This window comes from Strix aluco, chromosome 5 (assembly GCF_031877795.1).
Source record: "Strix aluco isolate bStrAlu1 chromosome 5, bStrAlu1.hap1, whole genome shotgun sequence".
NCBI lineage: Eukaryota > Metazoa > Chordata > Aves > Strigiformes > Strigidae > Strix > Strix aluco.
The window spans coordinates 30,665,726-30,676,683 of NC_133935.1; the positions used below are offsets into that span (position 1 = coordinate 30,665,726).

At 50.5% G+C, this 10,958-nt stretch overlaps 3 protein-coding genes across 6 annotated transcripts in view; 2 read left to right on the forward strand and 1 right to left on the reverse strand.

Annotated features, from left to right (window-relative positions):
* Positions 1-10,958, forward strand: part of MICALL1 (MICAL like 1) — a 114,906-nt gene that overhangs the window by 25,279 nt on the left and 78,669 nt on the right. The window lies entirely within an intron of this gene.
* Positions 609-4,361, reverse strand: C5H22orf23 (chromosome 5 C22orf23 homolog). Of its 3 annotated transcripts, none has more exons than XM_074826639.1 (7): positions 4,130-4,361; positions 3,722-3,784; positions 3,472-3,504; positions 3,159-3,344; positions 2,563-2,697; positions 1,577-1,659; positions 609-949 (listed from the first exon to the last, which is right to left on the reverse strand). In XM_074826639.1, exons 1-6 carry the CDS (start codon positions 4,263-4,265, stop codon positions 1,607-1,609), a joined length of 606 nt encoding a protein of 201 aa, XP_074682740.1. In that variant the 5' UTR covers positions 4,266-4,361; the 3' UTR covers positions 609-949; positions 1,577-1,606. The 3 variants fall into 3 exon arrangements, with proteins under 3 accessions (XP_074682740.1, XP_074682741.1, XP_074682739.1); XM_074826640.1 differs by lacking the exon at positions 1,577-1,659 and adding an exon at positions 1,258-1,358 and having other exon boundaries at positions 4,130-4,348; XM_074826638.1 differs by lacking the exons at positions 1,577-1,659; positions 3,472-3,504 and adding an exon at positions 1,258-1,358 and having other exon boundaries at positions 4,130-4,348.
* POLR2F (RNA polymerase II, I and III subunit F) lies at positions 4,347-8,363 on the forward strand. Of its 2 annotated transcripts, XM_074826641.1 has the most exons (5): positions 4,347-4,441; positions 4,563-4,632; positions 4,794-4,924; positions 6,481-6,552; positions 8,170-8,363. In XM_074826641.1, the coding sequence occupies exons 1-5, from the start codon at positions 4,422-4,424 to the stop codon at positions 8,258-8,260; spliced, it is 384 nt and encodes a 127-aa protein (XP_074682742.1). In that variant the 5' UTR covers positions 4,347-4,421; the 3' UTR covers positions 8,261-8,363. The 2 variants fall into 2 exon arrangements, with proteins under 2 accessions (XP_074682742.1, XP_074682743.1); XM_074826642.1 differs by lacking the exon at positions 6,481-6,552.

Genomic DNA, 10,958 nt, shown 5'->3' on the forward strand with positions numbered 1-10,958 from the left:
AAGAAGCAGATGATGGGATCTTAAGGAAATCAGGAGGTGGACTTTATGCTGGGATTTATGCAGGAATAGCGGGGCATCATGCTTCAGCCTGCTGGAGGACAGAGGTAGCAGTATGTATGAGGTGAGCAAACAGCCATTCCCAGGCTCTGTGGGAGACGGACAGCTATTCTGCATGCCATGCTTTCAGGAACCAAAAAACCACAGGAAGCCTGCAGCAAGGAGCAGCGTGTGCTGGGCTGAAATCCCCTCTCCCTCCTCAGCACAGCTGTGCTCCTGAGCGCCTGCCCAGTTCAGCTGCCACCAAGAAGTTTGCTGATGCACATAATCATGCGGACCTGCAGCAACGCCAGAGGCTTGTGTTTGCACAAGGGCGTGCAGCAGCATCTTCCTCGCTGCTCTCTGCCAGCATAGCCATTCCCAGAGTGGTGGGGACAGCAGTGGGTTGTAGATGTGGGTGGCAACACACGTTAGCATCGTGCTGTCACAAGAAACCTCCAGCTCTGGGTAGATGGAAAGGAGTGCCAATTTCATTGGTGGATTGCTGTACTCTGAGGCATTGCATAGGCAAAAGGAGGCTCTGCTTTGTCCTGTTGTGGTAGCTGCTGCTGTGTGTTTTAATCTCTTTAATATCATCGAGCAAGAAGGGATCCAGTGCATGGGTAGGATTTTACAACCACTTTCTTCTGTTACGAGTTCCGTACAACTGGCTCCTGTCTTCTGGCTTTAGGCAACAGGTGGTGCTGCCCCCTCTTCCAGCACAGGCACAGACCAGTCCTTGAAACTCGATGCCAAGAGTCTGGGAAGAAGAGGTGGGAACAAATTGCACTTGTGTTTTTCCCTTGGCCTAGTCGTGGGGATCGGATTTGTTCCCACCAGGGAAGTCTTTTGTCATGATCTCTCTCATTTCCTCACTTCTTTTCTTGTCAATGATCTCCATCTCACGCATTTTCTGCAAAGTACAAAGGGGAAGGGCTGAGCAGGGAGAAAGCCGGCCGCTTTTTTTTTTCTTCTTTTGCCAATCCCAAGAGCAAAAGTTCTATTTCCCTGATTAAGTTACATGCAGAGATGGAAAGAAAGGCTGAAAACCTCTATCCTCCATTCCCCAAATTCACGCCTGTCCTGTGCTATGAAGGGAAACACTCAGTTCTCTGTCCCCTTCCCTGCTCGGGTATCAGAGGAGACTGTGCTTTAAGATTTCTGACACCAGGGATTCCCTCCAAGCACTGCATGGCCAATGCCACAAGGGCCCTTGCATACCTGGGAGATTTCAGTGAGGATAATTCTTTGATACTTCTTGCCCTGTCCTAGAGCTTCCATCTCTGCCAGGAATTCCCTCCTCTCCTGAACTTCATTCATCACTGACGGGTAAGAGAAAACATTATGAAAACAGCATGCAGCTGAAAGGCAAGAAAACATGTTTCTGTCTAGATCTGAAACCCCAATTTCCTAGCTCTGCTTGAACAGCAGTCCTGCCAGGGGAAGGATGTCTGCTGTAACACTCATCTTGTGCATGTTATCAAAATACCTCAGTAGTCCCTTATGCAATGGAAAATGTCCCCCCTGCCCATTTTCTTACCACTCCCCAGCTTGCAGGAATAGTAACTTTCTAGTTTTCTTTGTAGAGACAATTCTCTGTTGCTTGTGGGCAATTTATCCAGTCTGTGGATGGAGACAGAACCTGCTTAAAGCTGTTTAGGTTCACTAGTTGACACACATCATCCAGTGATCACAACCACCTCTGCTCCCAGGAGCAGCACTGGCACAGAGCATTAGCTGCTGCTTTGCAGCACAGACCTGCAGCCAGCTGGTCCAAATCTTGCCACAGTACAAAGTACATGGGTATTTCAGATGTGTCAAGGACAACACTTGGCTTGTGACAAATTTTAGAGGATACAAAGCATGTGTGAAGCCAGCCACACTGGCTTCCCTGCAGCAGGGACCAAAGCACCCCTTCTGTACACATTATTCTAGCATTGTCCATCTTTGTGCAGCCCTGGCTAGTGAAGGGCTGGCTGGTGTGTGCACACACATTGAATATTCAAGCACAGAGAGGTATTAGGTGGGGTCTTGCCATACCAGAATACTCTGCGGGCGAAAGTCCCTCACTGCTTAAAATTCTGCTCGATATTGAAACTTTGCTAGTGTAACTGCTCTGATCTGGGAGTGAAAGAAAACAGAGCCCAAACCATGGTCAGGCTGGCAAGTATTCTACTCTATGTTGAGTTACACTGGCTGTAAAAAGGACCCGTAGTACCTGGGCTTCCTGCCCAGGTCACCCCACACGTCCCTAGTGGATTCCCCTGGCAGCAGAGTTCATTTTGTGTGGGCAGCCCAGGGAGCTTGAATCTGCCAGCAAACCTCTGCAGTATAAGCTCTGCGAGGATGGCTGGATCACAGCGTCATAGCAACAAGTCCTTTCTTTCTCTTGGAAACTGGGCTTTGTGCCTCTTTCCTCAACAGGCTTCAGGTTACTGGCAACAGGGCCTGCCACCCCAGCCCTCGCAGGAGCCCTCGCAGGCAGCCGGCTTCCCAGGCTTCCCACCTGGGTACCTAAAGACGTACATTCTTCAAACCTGTCAGGCTCAGGTATTTCCTCTTCCTTTGTCTGAACAGGCATCTGCTTCACCTTGTGCTCCACCACATCCTTCCCTGTTGCTAAGATATTTTGAAGCCTTTGCTTCTCCTTTTCCAAATCTCCTGTGAATGCCAAGGGGAAAAAACTTATTATCAGCCTGTCTCCTCAGGGAGGAGCCTGGCCATGCCGCTTCCCTGACAATGATGCCAGAGGAAGCGTTAACGAGAGCCCATCCCCAGACTGAACTGTGCAAGCAGCGCACAGGTGTAGAGCTAACCAAACTGACATCAGAGGTTTGGTTCACATTTATAAGCTAGAAAATTACATCGTGCTCCCTTCTTGCGCAAGGACTGTGCGAGTCCCTATCACCCCCTGTGCCAGCAGGCAGAAGTCAGCGAGCACTTACAGCAGATGTTCCCTCAGAGATCCCTTTTTAAAGCAGCTTTGAAGACAGAAAGCGTGAGGATGAAGAGCAATTAAGACACGCACTGCCACTACTGAGATTGCAGACAGGGGACAGACATAAGGGCAAGAGAGGGACCAGCCAGCATCACTTATTTATTAGCGATGTTTGCCAACTTACGCCTTGCCTGTGGCCTGAATTTCTCTCGGGTGTAAGCATCTCCTGCCTGGCAGACCCTGGCAGGCCGGAGATGCGGTTTAGCTGAAAGCCTGCTCGGCTGACAAACTGGTGGGGAGAAAGCAGGTGCTGCAGGTGCTGGCTCTTTGCTGGATGTGGGGTGGCACTGGACGGGCAGGGCATCTCCTCCTGGAGAACAAACCGAAAATAACAGTAAGTCAGGCAGAGAGGAGCCTGGATACTGCCAGCAGAAGATCTGCCTGTGGATCCACTGTAGCACCATGAGTGAAGACTCCGGGTGCCACAGATATCTCACCCTGGTTGTCGGTACACGCTGACATGAGGGAGACTGTGGTTCAAGTCACACCATTGTGTCGTTCCCTGGGTGACCCTTGGGGACACGTCTCCTTGAACATCCCCGCGCGTCAGCAGGGGCCGCGCTGCTGCCTTAAAGCACTTGCCCATCCACGCAGGCTGTGGGCGAATGCCCCCGTCTCGGGGTGAGCCACAAAAGCGCTTCACCACCGCACAGCAGCGGGCGAGAGAGCAAGAGGGCTGTCACTCACGTTTCACGCAGTCCATCAGGTATCGCCTCTGGAAACGCGTCAGCTTCGACTCCTCCATCAGCGCTGAAAATAATGACGTACGGTGAAGGCGGCGGCCCGAGGGGCTGCACCCCCGCCTCCGGCAGCAGGGACGGGCTGGGGGCCCGCCCCGGTACGATCGCCCCTCACAACCCGCACCCAGAGGGGAAGACGCAGGTTTAGAAGACTCCGGCGCCACAAGCGCCGGGGCGCCCCGTTCCCCCGCTCCCGCCCGGGGCAACCGCGGTGGGACGCGACGCTTCATTTCGGGGTGGGGGGGCTCCTCCCTGCAGCGGCCGCCGCGGGGGCACAACGGGCCGGACTGCGGCGGTACGCGGGGTACGGGGCGGCCGAGCAGGCGGGCCCGGGCCCGGCGCGCTCCGCTGTTACCTCTCAGCAGCTCCCGGGTCCGCGGGCTGTACCCGGCTGGGCCGGCAGCGCGCCCGCGCCCCCCGCCGCCTCCCCCCGCCGCCCTCCCGCCGGCTGCGGGCGGCGGCGTCACGCCGCGGCGCTCCGACGTCGCCATAGCGACAAGCGGCGCCCCGGGAGGGAGCTGAGCAGCGGGGCAGTGCGGCGGCGGGTCGCCCCGGCAACGGCGCCGCGGGGCACTTCCGGCAGCGGCGCGACGCGCCCCGGAAGGGGGTTGTACTTCCGCCGGGCAGGAAGGCGGCGGGGAGGCAACATGTCTGACAACGAGGACAAGTGAGAGGGGGTTGGCCGGGGGTGGGGAGGGGAGGGGAGGGGAGTTGGGTCCGGGTCCGGGTCCGGGTCCGGGTCCGTGGCAGCCCGGCCCCGGTGTGCGACGTGCGTGTCTCTCCCGCAGCTTTGACGGGGACGACTTCGACGATGTGGAGGAGGATGAGGGCCTGGAGGACCTGGAGAACGCGGAGGAGGTGAGTGCCCCGCGGGCCGCCGCGCCGGCCGGCCCGGGCGGGCTCTGCCGGTAGCGCAGGCCTGTATCGCGGCCTGGCTGGGAAGGCCTCAGGGGCTTTCCCCGCCGCGAGGCCTCGGTGGTGGGCGCAGCTGAGGTTCAGCGCTGGTCTGCTTTCTCCAGGAGGGACAGGAGAACGTGGAAATCCTCCCCTCGGGAGAGCGGCAGCAGGCGAACCAGAAGCGGATCACCACCCCCTACATGACCAAATACGAGCGAGCCAGAGTCCTGGGCACTCGCGCCCTCCAGATAGCGTGAGTATTTCCTCTGTATCCCGAGTGTTGCCACAGCTTCTCCTCCCTTCCCAGTGAAGGCAGCTTTCCTCCTTCCTTAAAAACTGGATCTCACGTAATCCCTTACATGACTGCTGAGCTTGCAGATTGCCATCTTGGTCAACACTAAAGCACAGGACCGCGAAGCTTTTAGCTGCATGTGAAGTCTCTGTATCGCTCCTTGGCTGAGACTGTGGTACTTCTGCTTAGAGAGGGGGGCATTCAGCAGCTGCAGTGAACTTTCCTAGGTCACGGGCAAAATGAGTAGGGAGTGTGACAAGCTGATCCTGGTTTCTGTCTTTCATAAGGGAGCCAATGTGGGCTGGAAAGCTCAGAACTGGTTTACAAAAACCAGTGTTGGAGGGAGTGATGCTCCAAAACATCTTCAGTTGATACCACAGAGCTCTAGGAATTGGGAATGGAGTAACCAACCTGAAATCTGTTTTAAAGGCAGTTGCGTTGTGGCAAGTTGTAAGTTTTTGAAAGTATTTGGAATAGTGAGACCTCATTTATAATGGGTAATAACATTTAAATCCTGTTTTAACTGCTGTTAAGGCTGGCTGCTCTCAACTTTGTCCACTTACCTGAGTAGATTTGTTTTAATAATACATATCAAAAAGTTTTGTGCTTTTTGAAAAACTGCCTTATGAGTGAGATTATTAGGATGTGACAAGGTTTGTCTGAAAGCACATCTCTAAGTTTCATCTTGGTTATATCCACCCTCAAAATGATGCCTCTACATCATTTAGAAGGTCATAGGTGGTGCTCAGATCTTTCCTTAATCATTGCTTTGCCAAGCTATTTTTTGCAGTTTTCACTCTGTGAAGCTATTTTGTGCCCATTCTTCCAACTGGTGGAAGGCCAGAAAAAGGGGAGAGATGAGATGGGCCCGTGCCAGGCCTTTAATCCAAAACACTCTGGTGCCTGGTTCTGCTTCACCTACATATTCTGCCTTCAGTGCTGAACCTAGGCCAGCAGCAGCCCCCAGTGGCCTTACCCACACATAACGTGAACTTTCTTTGCTGCCACTGTCTAATGGGCGGATATCATCAACCATTTGCTCTGCTGTTACAACCCTCTGTAAGATGCTTAATTTTTTCTTCCTAGAGTGCATCGTAAATCCAGCCCCTTGCTTCCCCCCCAAACAAAGCCTGGAAGGTGTGAGCAAATCGGAACATAAGAGATGTTCTGGAGTTGTGGGAGGCATGCTCATCTTACAGTATTTCCACTCACTTCACTGGATTAATTTTAGAACCACTCTTTTCCTCATGTTTGAGTACAGCAGAGGATGACTAGAAGGGTGTGGATCTGACCAGCCCTTGAGCACCAGCTGGTCAGCAGAGGCTGAGGGATGGGGCAAGAACATTCAAGTAAAAGCTCAGTCTTTAACCACTTGGGGAAATTTTCTTCCTGAAGTGCATAACAGAGCAAACTATATTTGCCTACTTTACTGGCCATTTTCCAGGTAGGCATGTGCTTAGCTGTCCCTCTTCCCTCTCTCTGTGTTTGCTCAAATGATTGTTGATGTTCTGTCCCAGGATGTGTGCCCCTGTGATGGTGGAGTTGGAAGGAGAGACAGACCCCTTGCTGATTGCCATGAAAGAACTCAAGTAAGTCCCAGACTTTGGCAGTGAGCATATTGATTTCCATAAAGCCAGCAGTCCTCTCCTTGTCCCAGCATTTAGCAGCTTGTTCCAAGACAACCTCGTCTTCCCTCAATAATGGTTGCCTTTCCCTTTTTCACCTTGGGACTTCTCTGCAGCTGCTCTCTCCCATCCTAGTTGCTCGTACACAGTACTGATGATTAGGAGTGCTCTGGCATTTTTACTTTGGAGTCCAAGTGTTCTTTATTTCTATGATGAGACTCCTCATCTTCCTGGAATCAGTTTCATTCCCTGAGTGGAACTGATTTGAAGCAGCCATCTGAACAGACCTGTGTTCAAATGAAGTGCTGGCAAAAAATAAAATAAGGGTCAGACTGGTGGTGTGGAGACCCTGTTAAGAATGTTCTTTTCCCATGCCCTTGCACACTTGGCTTATTGTGCTTGTGGGGAGGCATGTCCCCTGCTTACAGAGAGATAAACAAATCATTTCTGACTGTGGCAGAGGCAGCTTTTGGATGACAGGCCCACCTTTCCACAGCTGAGCTCCCTGCTGGCCCACAGTTTGCCTGCATGTTTGGTGACCTAGGTCACAGGCAGGTATCCTTCAAGCAGAGCAGCTGGACTCCGTTACTGATTAAGTCCCTCTTGAACTGAATTGTCCCTCCCTTTGCTCCCCTAGTTTCTCAGTGCATTGCGGTTGCTCTTGCAGATTTTTTTATATCTATTACAGCTCCCTTCATCATATTCCTGTCTCTGGTCACTGTCTGAGGGTGAGCTCTAGAAAGTAAATCAGGGTGTGACAAAGTATAGTGGCATCCTGTTCTGTGCCAAAATTCAGTTGTAATTCTTGGCATGAGGGAGCTACTTTTGATACTGGAAAAACAACAGCTCTGAATGTGATTATTAAAGATTGTATTACTTTTCAAGTCTGATATGGTTGAAACCTTATGCCCTGGTTAGATTCCAGGCTGTCTGATTACATTCTGCTAACTTAAATCTACTTCCATTAAGTTAAATTGTGTTCAGCATTTTCTTGCTTTCTAATTGGAAGCACTGTTAGCAGATGCTGTGCTCCACCCCAGCTGTACCAGGTTTTGGTACCTGAATAGTCCCTACTTCATGTATCATTCTTAAAACGTAACTGATGCTCTCAGGGTGCAAAATACTCTGTAAATACCAGTTTGTACTGAACATTCTCAGAATTCTGCCACTTTTGTAGTGTCTTGTGAGGAAAAATTTTCCATCAAACAAAAATTGGATTTGTTCTTCAAGTCCCCTGATTTTTTCATGGTTTTTTTTTCCCTATATCTGTGTTAGATGCTTGGCGTTGTCTCACAGTGGGTTCAGAACACAGGGGTCAATTCCTGCAGTAGCAACAGAGGGCTGACCTGTAGGGCTTAGACTTGAAACAACCAAAGGGTGCTCAGTGCTTTGCACCTACAAAAGAGAGAAGGTGGTTGGGACTTCCCTCTACTATATAATACCAAATCACTGGTGTTACACAGATCTCTGTTAAACCTGATGAGCTTACTGAAGCCTCTAAGCACCTCAATTCCCATTGCCTGCTGAAGTGGTATAGTGAGGTCTCTGGCATTTCTGTTCATCTCTTTGTTCTCCCTTCAGAGCACGCAAGATCCCCATAATCATCCGTCGTTACCTACCAGACGGGAGCTATGAAGACTGGGGTGTGGATGAGTTAATTATCACAGACTGATCAGCCTCCAGCCATTGTTTTGGTTCTTTCCTTCTCCAGAGATGTTCCTATTTTTGTTTATATTTGTGTAAATAAATTATAAACCTCCCCATTTTAAGTTAAATGTGTTTGTGGGTTTTTTTTTCTTTCCTCTCCCACCTTCTGTTTCATCTCAGTCCTACATGCCCAAGAGAAGACTTTCTTGCTTCTTTCTACCAGCTTGGTTCTTTCTGTGTCATGGGCTATGTAGTAAGATTAGGGAGCCAAGTGCCATGCTTTTCTTGCAGCTGCTTTTCACCTGCAAAGGCCCTACCTTTTAGCTAGACGAAAGACTGCAGTAACTACTTCCTCATCCTCCAGCACTGCTCCTCCCTGCTTATAGGACCGATAGCCAATTAGATTCCTGCTGTACAAAAATGCTCTTGCAGGTACTTTGGCTTCAGAAAGACTGCAGCTCTCCACCCCTGTTCTTTCTTAAAAGAGGAGTGCTGAGACACCTCCATTGGTTCCCCCTAGACAGTTGGGCCTTTGTGCCCTCAGCAGGTTGCTGTGGAAACCCCCAATTTCCTCTCTGGCCAGGGCTGGCTGTGGGTCTTCTCAGGAGTATCGTAGAGCAGCTCTCATCAAATCACCTATTGTTTCCCTGCTCCTGCTGCTTATCAGAAGTGGGGATCCCCTTTCAGTGGCACTGCCCCAGCCGGAAGCACAGTCGCCACTCACAGCCCCACCAGTTCAGCACTTGTAGGTTGTTGCTGCGCCTGCTTCTTGTACGGCCGTTCTCTGACATGCAGTGGGAATGATGGTCCTGGGTGTGTGGGTGCTCTCCAGCCATCTCAGTTGTACACACTCTGGTGGTTCTTACAGTGGCACAACAGTAGTTAAATCCTAGAGTTCCTTTAATCTGTAGCATGATGAAAGATCAGTCATTTGTCCCTTCAGGTACCTGCAGTCTAGCCTCTGGTTACATGCCCAAGAGTTGGGTGGATGTGTTACAATCTGTAAGGGCTTCCAGCCAGCCACTACCTAATTCTCATTTCTTGATCTGTGGGCTCCAAGGATTCTGGTTCTGCATGAAGAAGATCTGAGCTCTTGAGCAGAGCATACTGAGTCTTTCTCAATTAACTTATTAAAAAGCGCTCTTGGAATTTTTGGGTTTTTTTTTTTTTTTTGAAGAGAAGAAGGGGGAATCACAGAATCATCAAGGTTGGAAAAGACCTTGAAGATCATCTAGTCCAACCATTAACCTAACACTGACCATTCTCAAAAAGGGAAGGCACACCTCACCTATGGTTTCTGTGTTACATTAATTTTTCTCTTTGCACTGGTCCAGGAAGAATATTTCCAACTAGTTTGTGTTAAAGCATGTGCTTATATATAAAGTGTGCATTCTCCATGCTGTATGTGTGGTCAGTGTCTGCACATGAACATCTGTGTCCCAAAGGGAGTTTATATCCACCTGCCTGGGAACTCAGCTCATATAACCAACCATGAATGTCATTCTCTTACTGCTCCCTGTAAAAGCACCAGTCCATCCTTCCTGTATTGGTGTGCACAGGAGGGGCTGGTTTTGGAGGCAATAATGCAAGAGCTGAATGGGTCCCTGGGCAAAATGACAGGTCAAAGGGAATGTGGAGATGCTTGCAGGTGTGGGAAGGGAGTCGACTGGGAGGAACACAAATGCTTCCTGGTCCAGGCCATCCTTACCAAGAAAAGGTTAATATGCAGCACTGTGGCCTTCAGCCTTCTTCCCCCACCCTCCATGGAATCCTTTAATCACGTTGGTGCGGTGAAATTTCAGCCCTGAAATGGTGCCTTTGTGCAATCGTTTTGGCGTCTGCCATGGATTGCGGGGGTCGTTTTCTTGTCTTTTTTTTTTTTTTTTTTAAATGGCTTCTTTGTTCACTACCCGCCTCCCCTCCCCAGCCCTGCATCTGTATCAGATACGATTAAAAGGATAGGGAAGGATGCCGGGCCAGCTCCTGCTAGGCTGGAGGAGGAGTGGTTAACCCCTCTGTTACCAGCTGCATTCTCAGTCCTGTCTTAGTTGTGAGGACCCTCCTAGATGAGAGGAGGCATTGCCTTCCACTAGAGAATGGTTGAGGCAGAGCCCACTCACTTTCTTAATTTGCTTTTTGAAGAGCTGGAGAATGGTACTTGTGTGTGGTTAAGAACTTTCTTTTCCTACTCTTCTGTTTATCCACACCATCTCCCTTCTCTCTCCCACCCCTGTGATCAGCTCTCCTACCCCTAACTCCACCGTGGCTTCCCTTCGTCCCCACATATGCTCCTGATCTGCTCAGCAATGCAGTACTTCCCTTCTGGACTCTTCCCACAGCCTGTAATTTGGGGTAGAGATTTCTTGTCCTCTCCAGTGAATGGCCACAGTCCTGTGCTACATGGAGCTCTTTAGCTAGCATCACCATTCTTAGATCCATTAAGCCATTCTGCTGATGATGCTCTTGGCCCTATGCAGGACTTCATCCAAATAGTGCTGTGAGTTTTGAAAAGCTCTGAACGTGTCCCACAGTTCCTAGACATCCTGCTTACTCTACTCACCCATAAAGTGTTTAGTGAACACAAACTCACTGGATCGATCATGTGCATTGGCACTGAAGCCCTTTGGAATCAGTTTGTAATTGTTGTGGAGTCTCTGTGTTGATTGGGATCCTACCTTGCTACCATTGGCCTTGAGAGGTGTTCTTAAGCAGACTGATATCTG

Excerpts from the sequence above, each read along its gene's own strand:
- C5H22orf23 (XM_074826640.1), bottom strand. The coding sequence starts at position 4,265 with ATGGCGACGTCGGAGCGCCGCGGCGTGACGCCGCCGCCCGCAGCCGGC. Across the intron at positions 3,345-3,471 it reads AGCGTGTACCGACAACCAGG|GAGGAGATGCCCTGCCCGTC; the intron begins GTGAGATATCTG and ends TTTGTTCTCCAG. Across the intron at positions 950-1,257 it reads TCCTCACTGAAATCTCCCAG|AAAATGCGTGAGATGGAGAT; the intron begins GTATGCAAGGGC and ends TGTACTTTGCAG.
- POLR2F (XM_074826641.1), top strand. The coding sequence starts at position 4,422 with ATGTCTGACAACGAGGACAA. Across the intron at positions 4,442-4,562 it reads ATGTCTGACAACGAGGACAA|CTTTGACGGGGACGACTTCG; the intron begins GTGAGAGGGGGT and ends TCTCTCCCGCAG. Across the intron at positions 6,553-8,169 it reads ATTGCCATGAAAGAACTCAA|AGCACGCAAGATCCCCATAA; the intron begins GTAAGTCCCAGA and ends TTCTCCCTTCAG.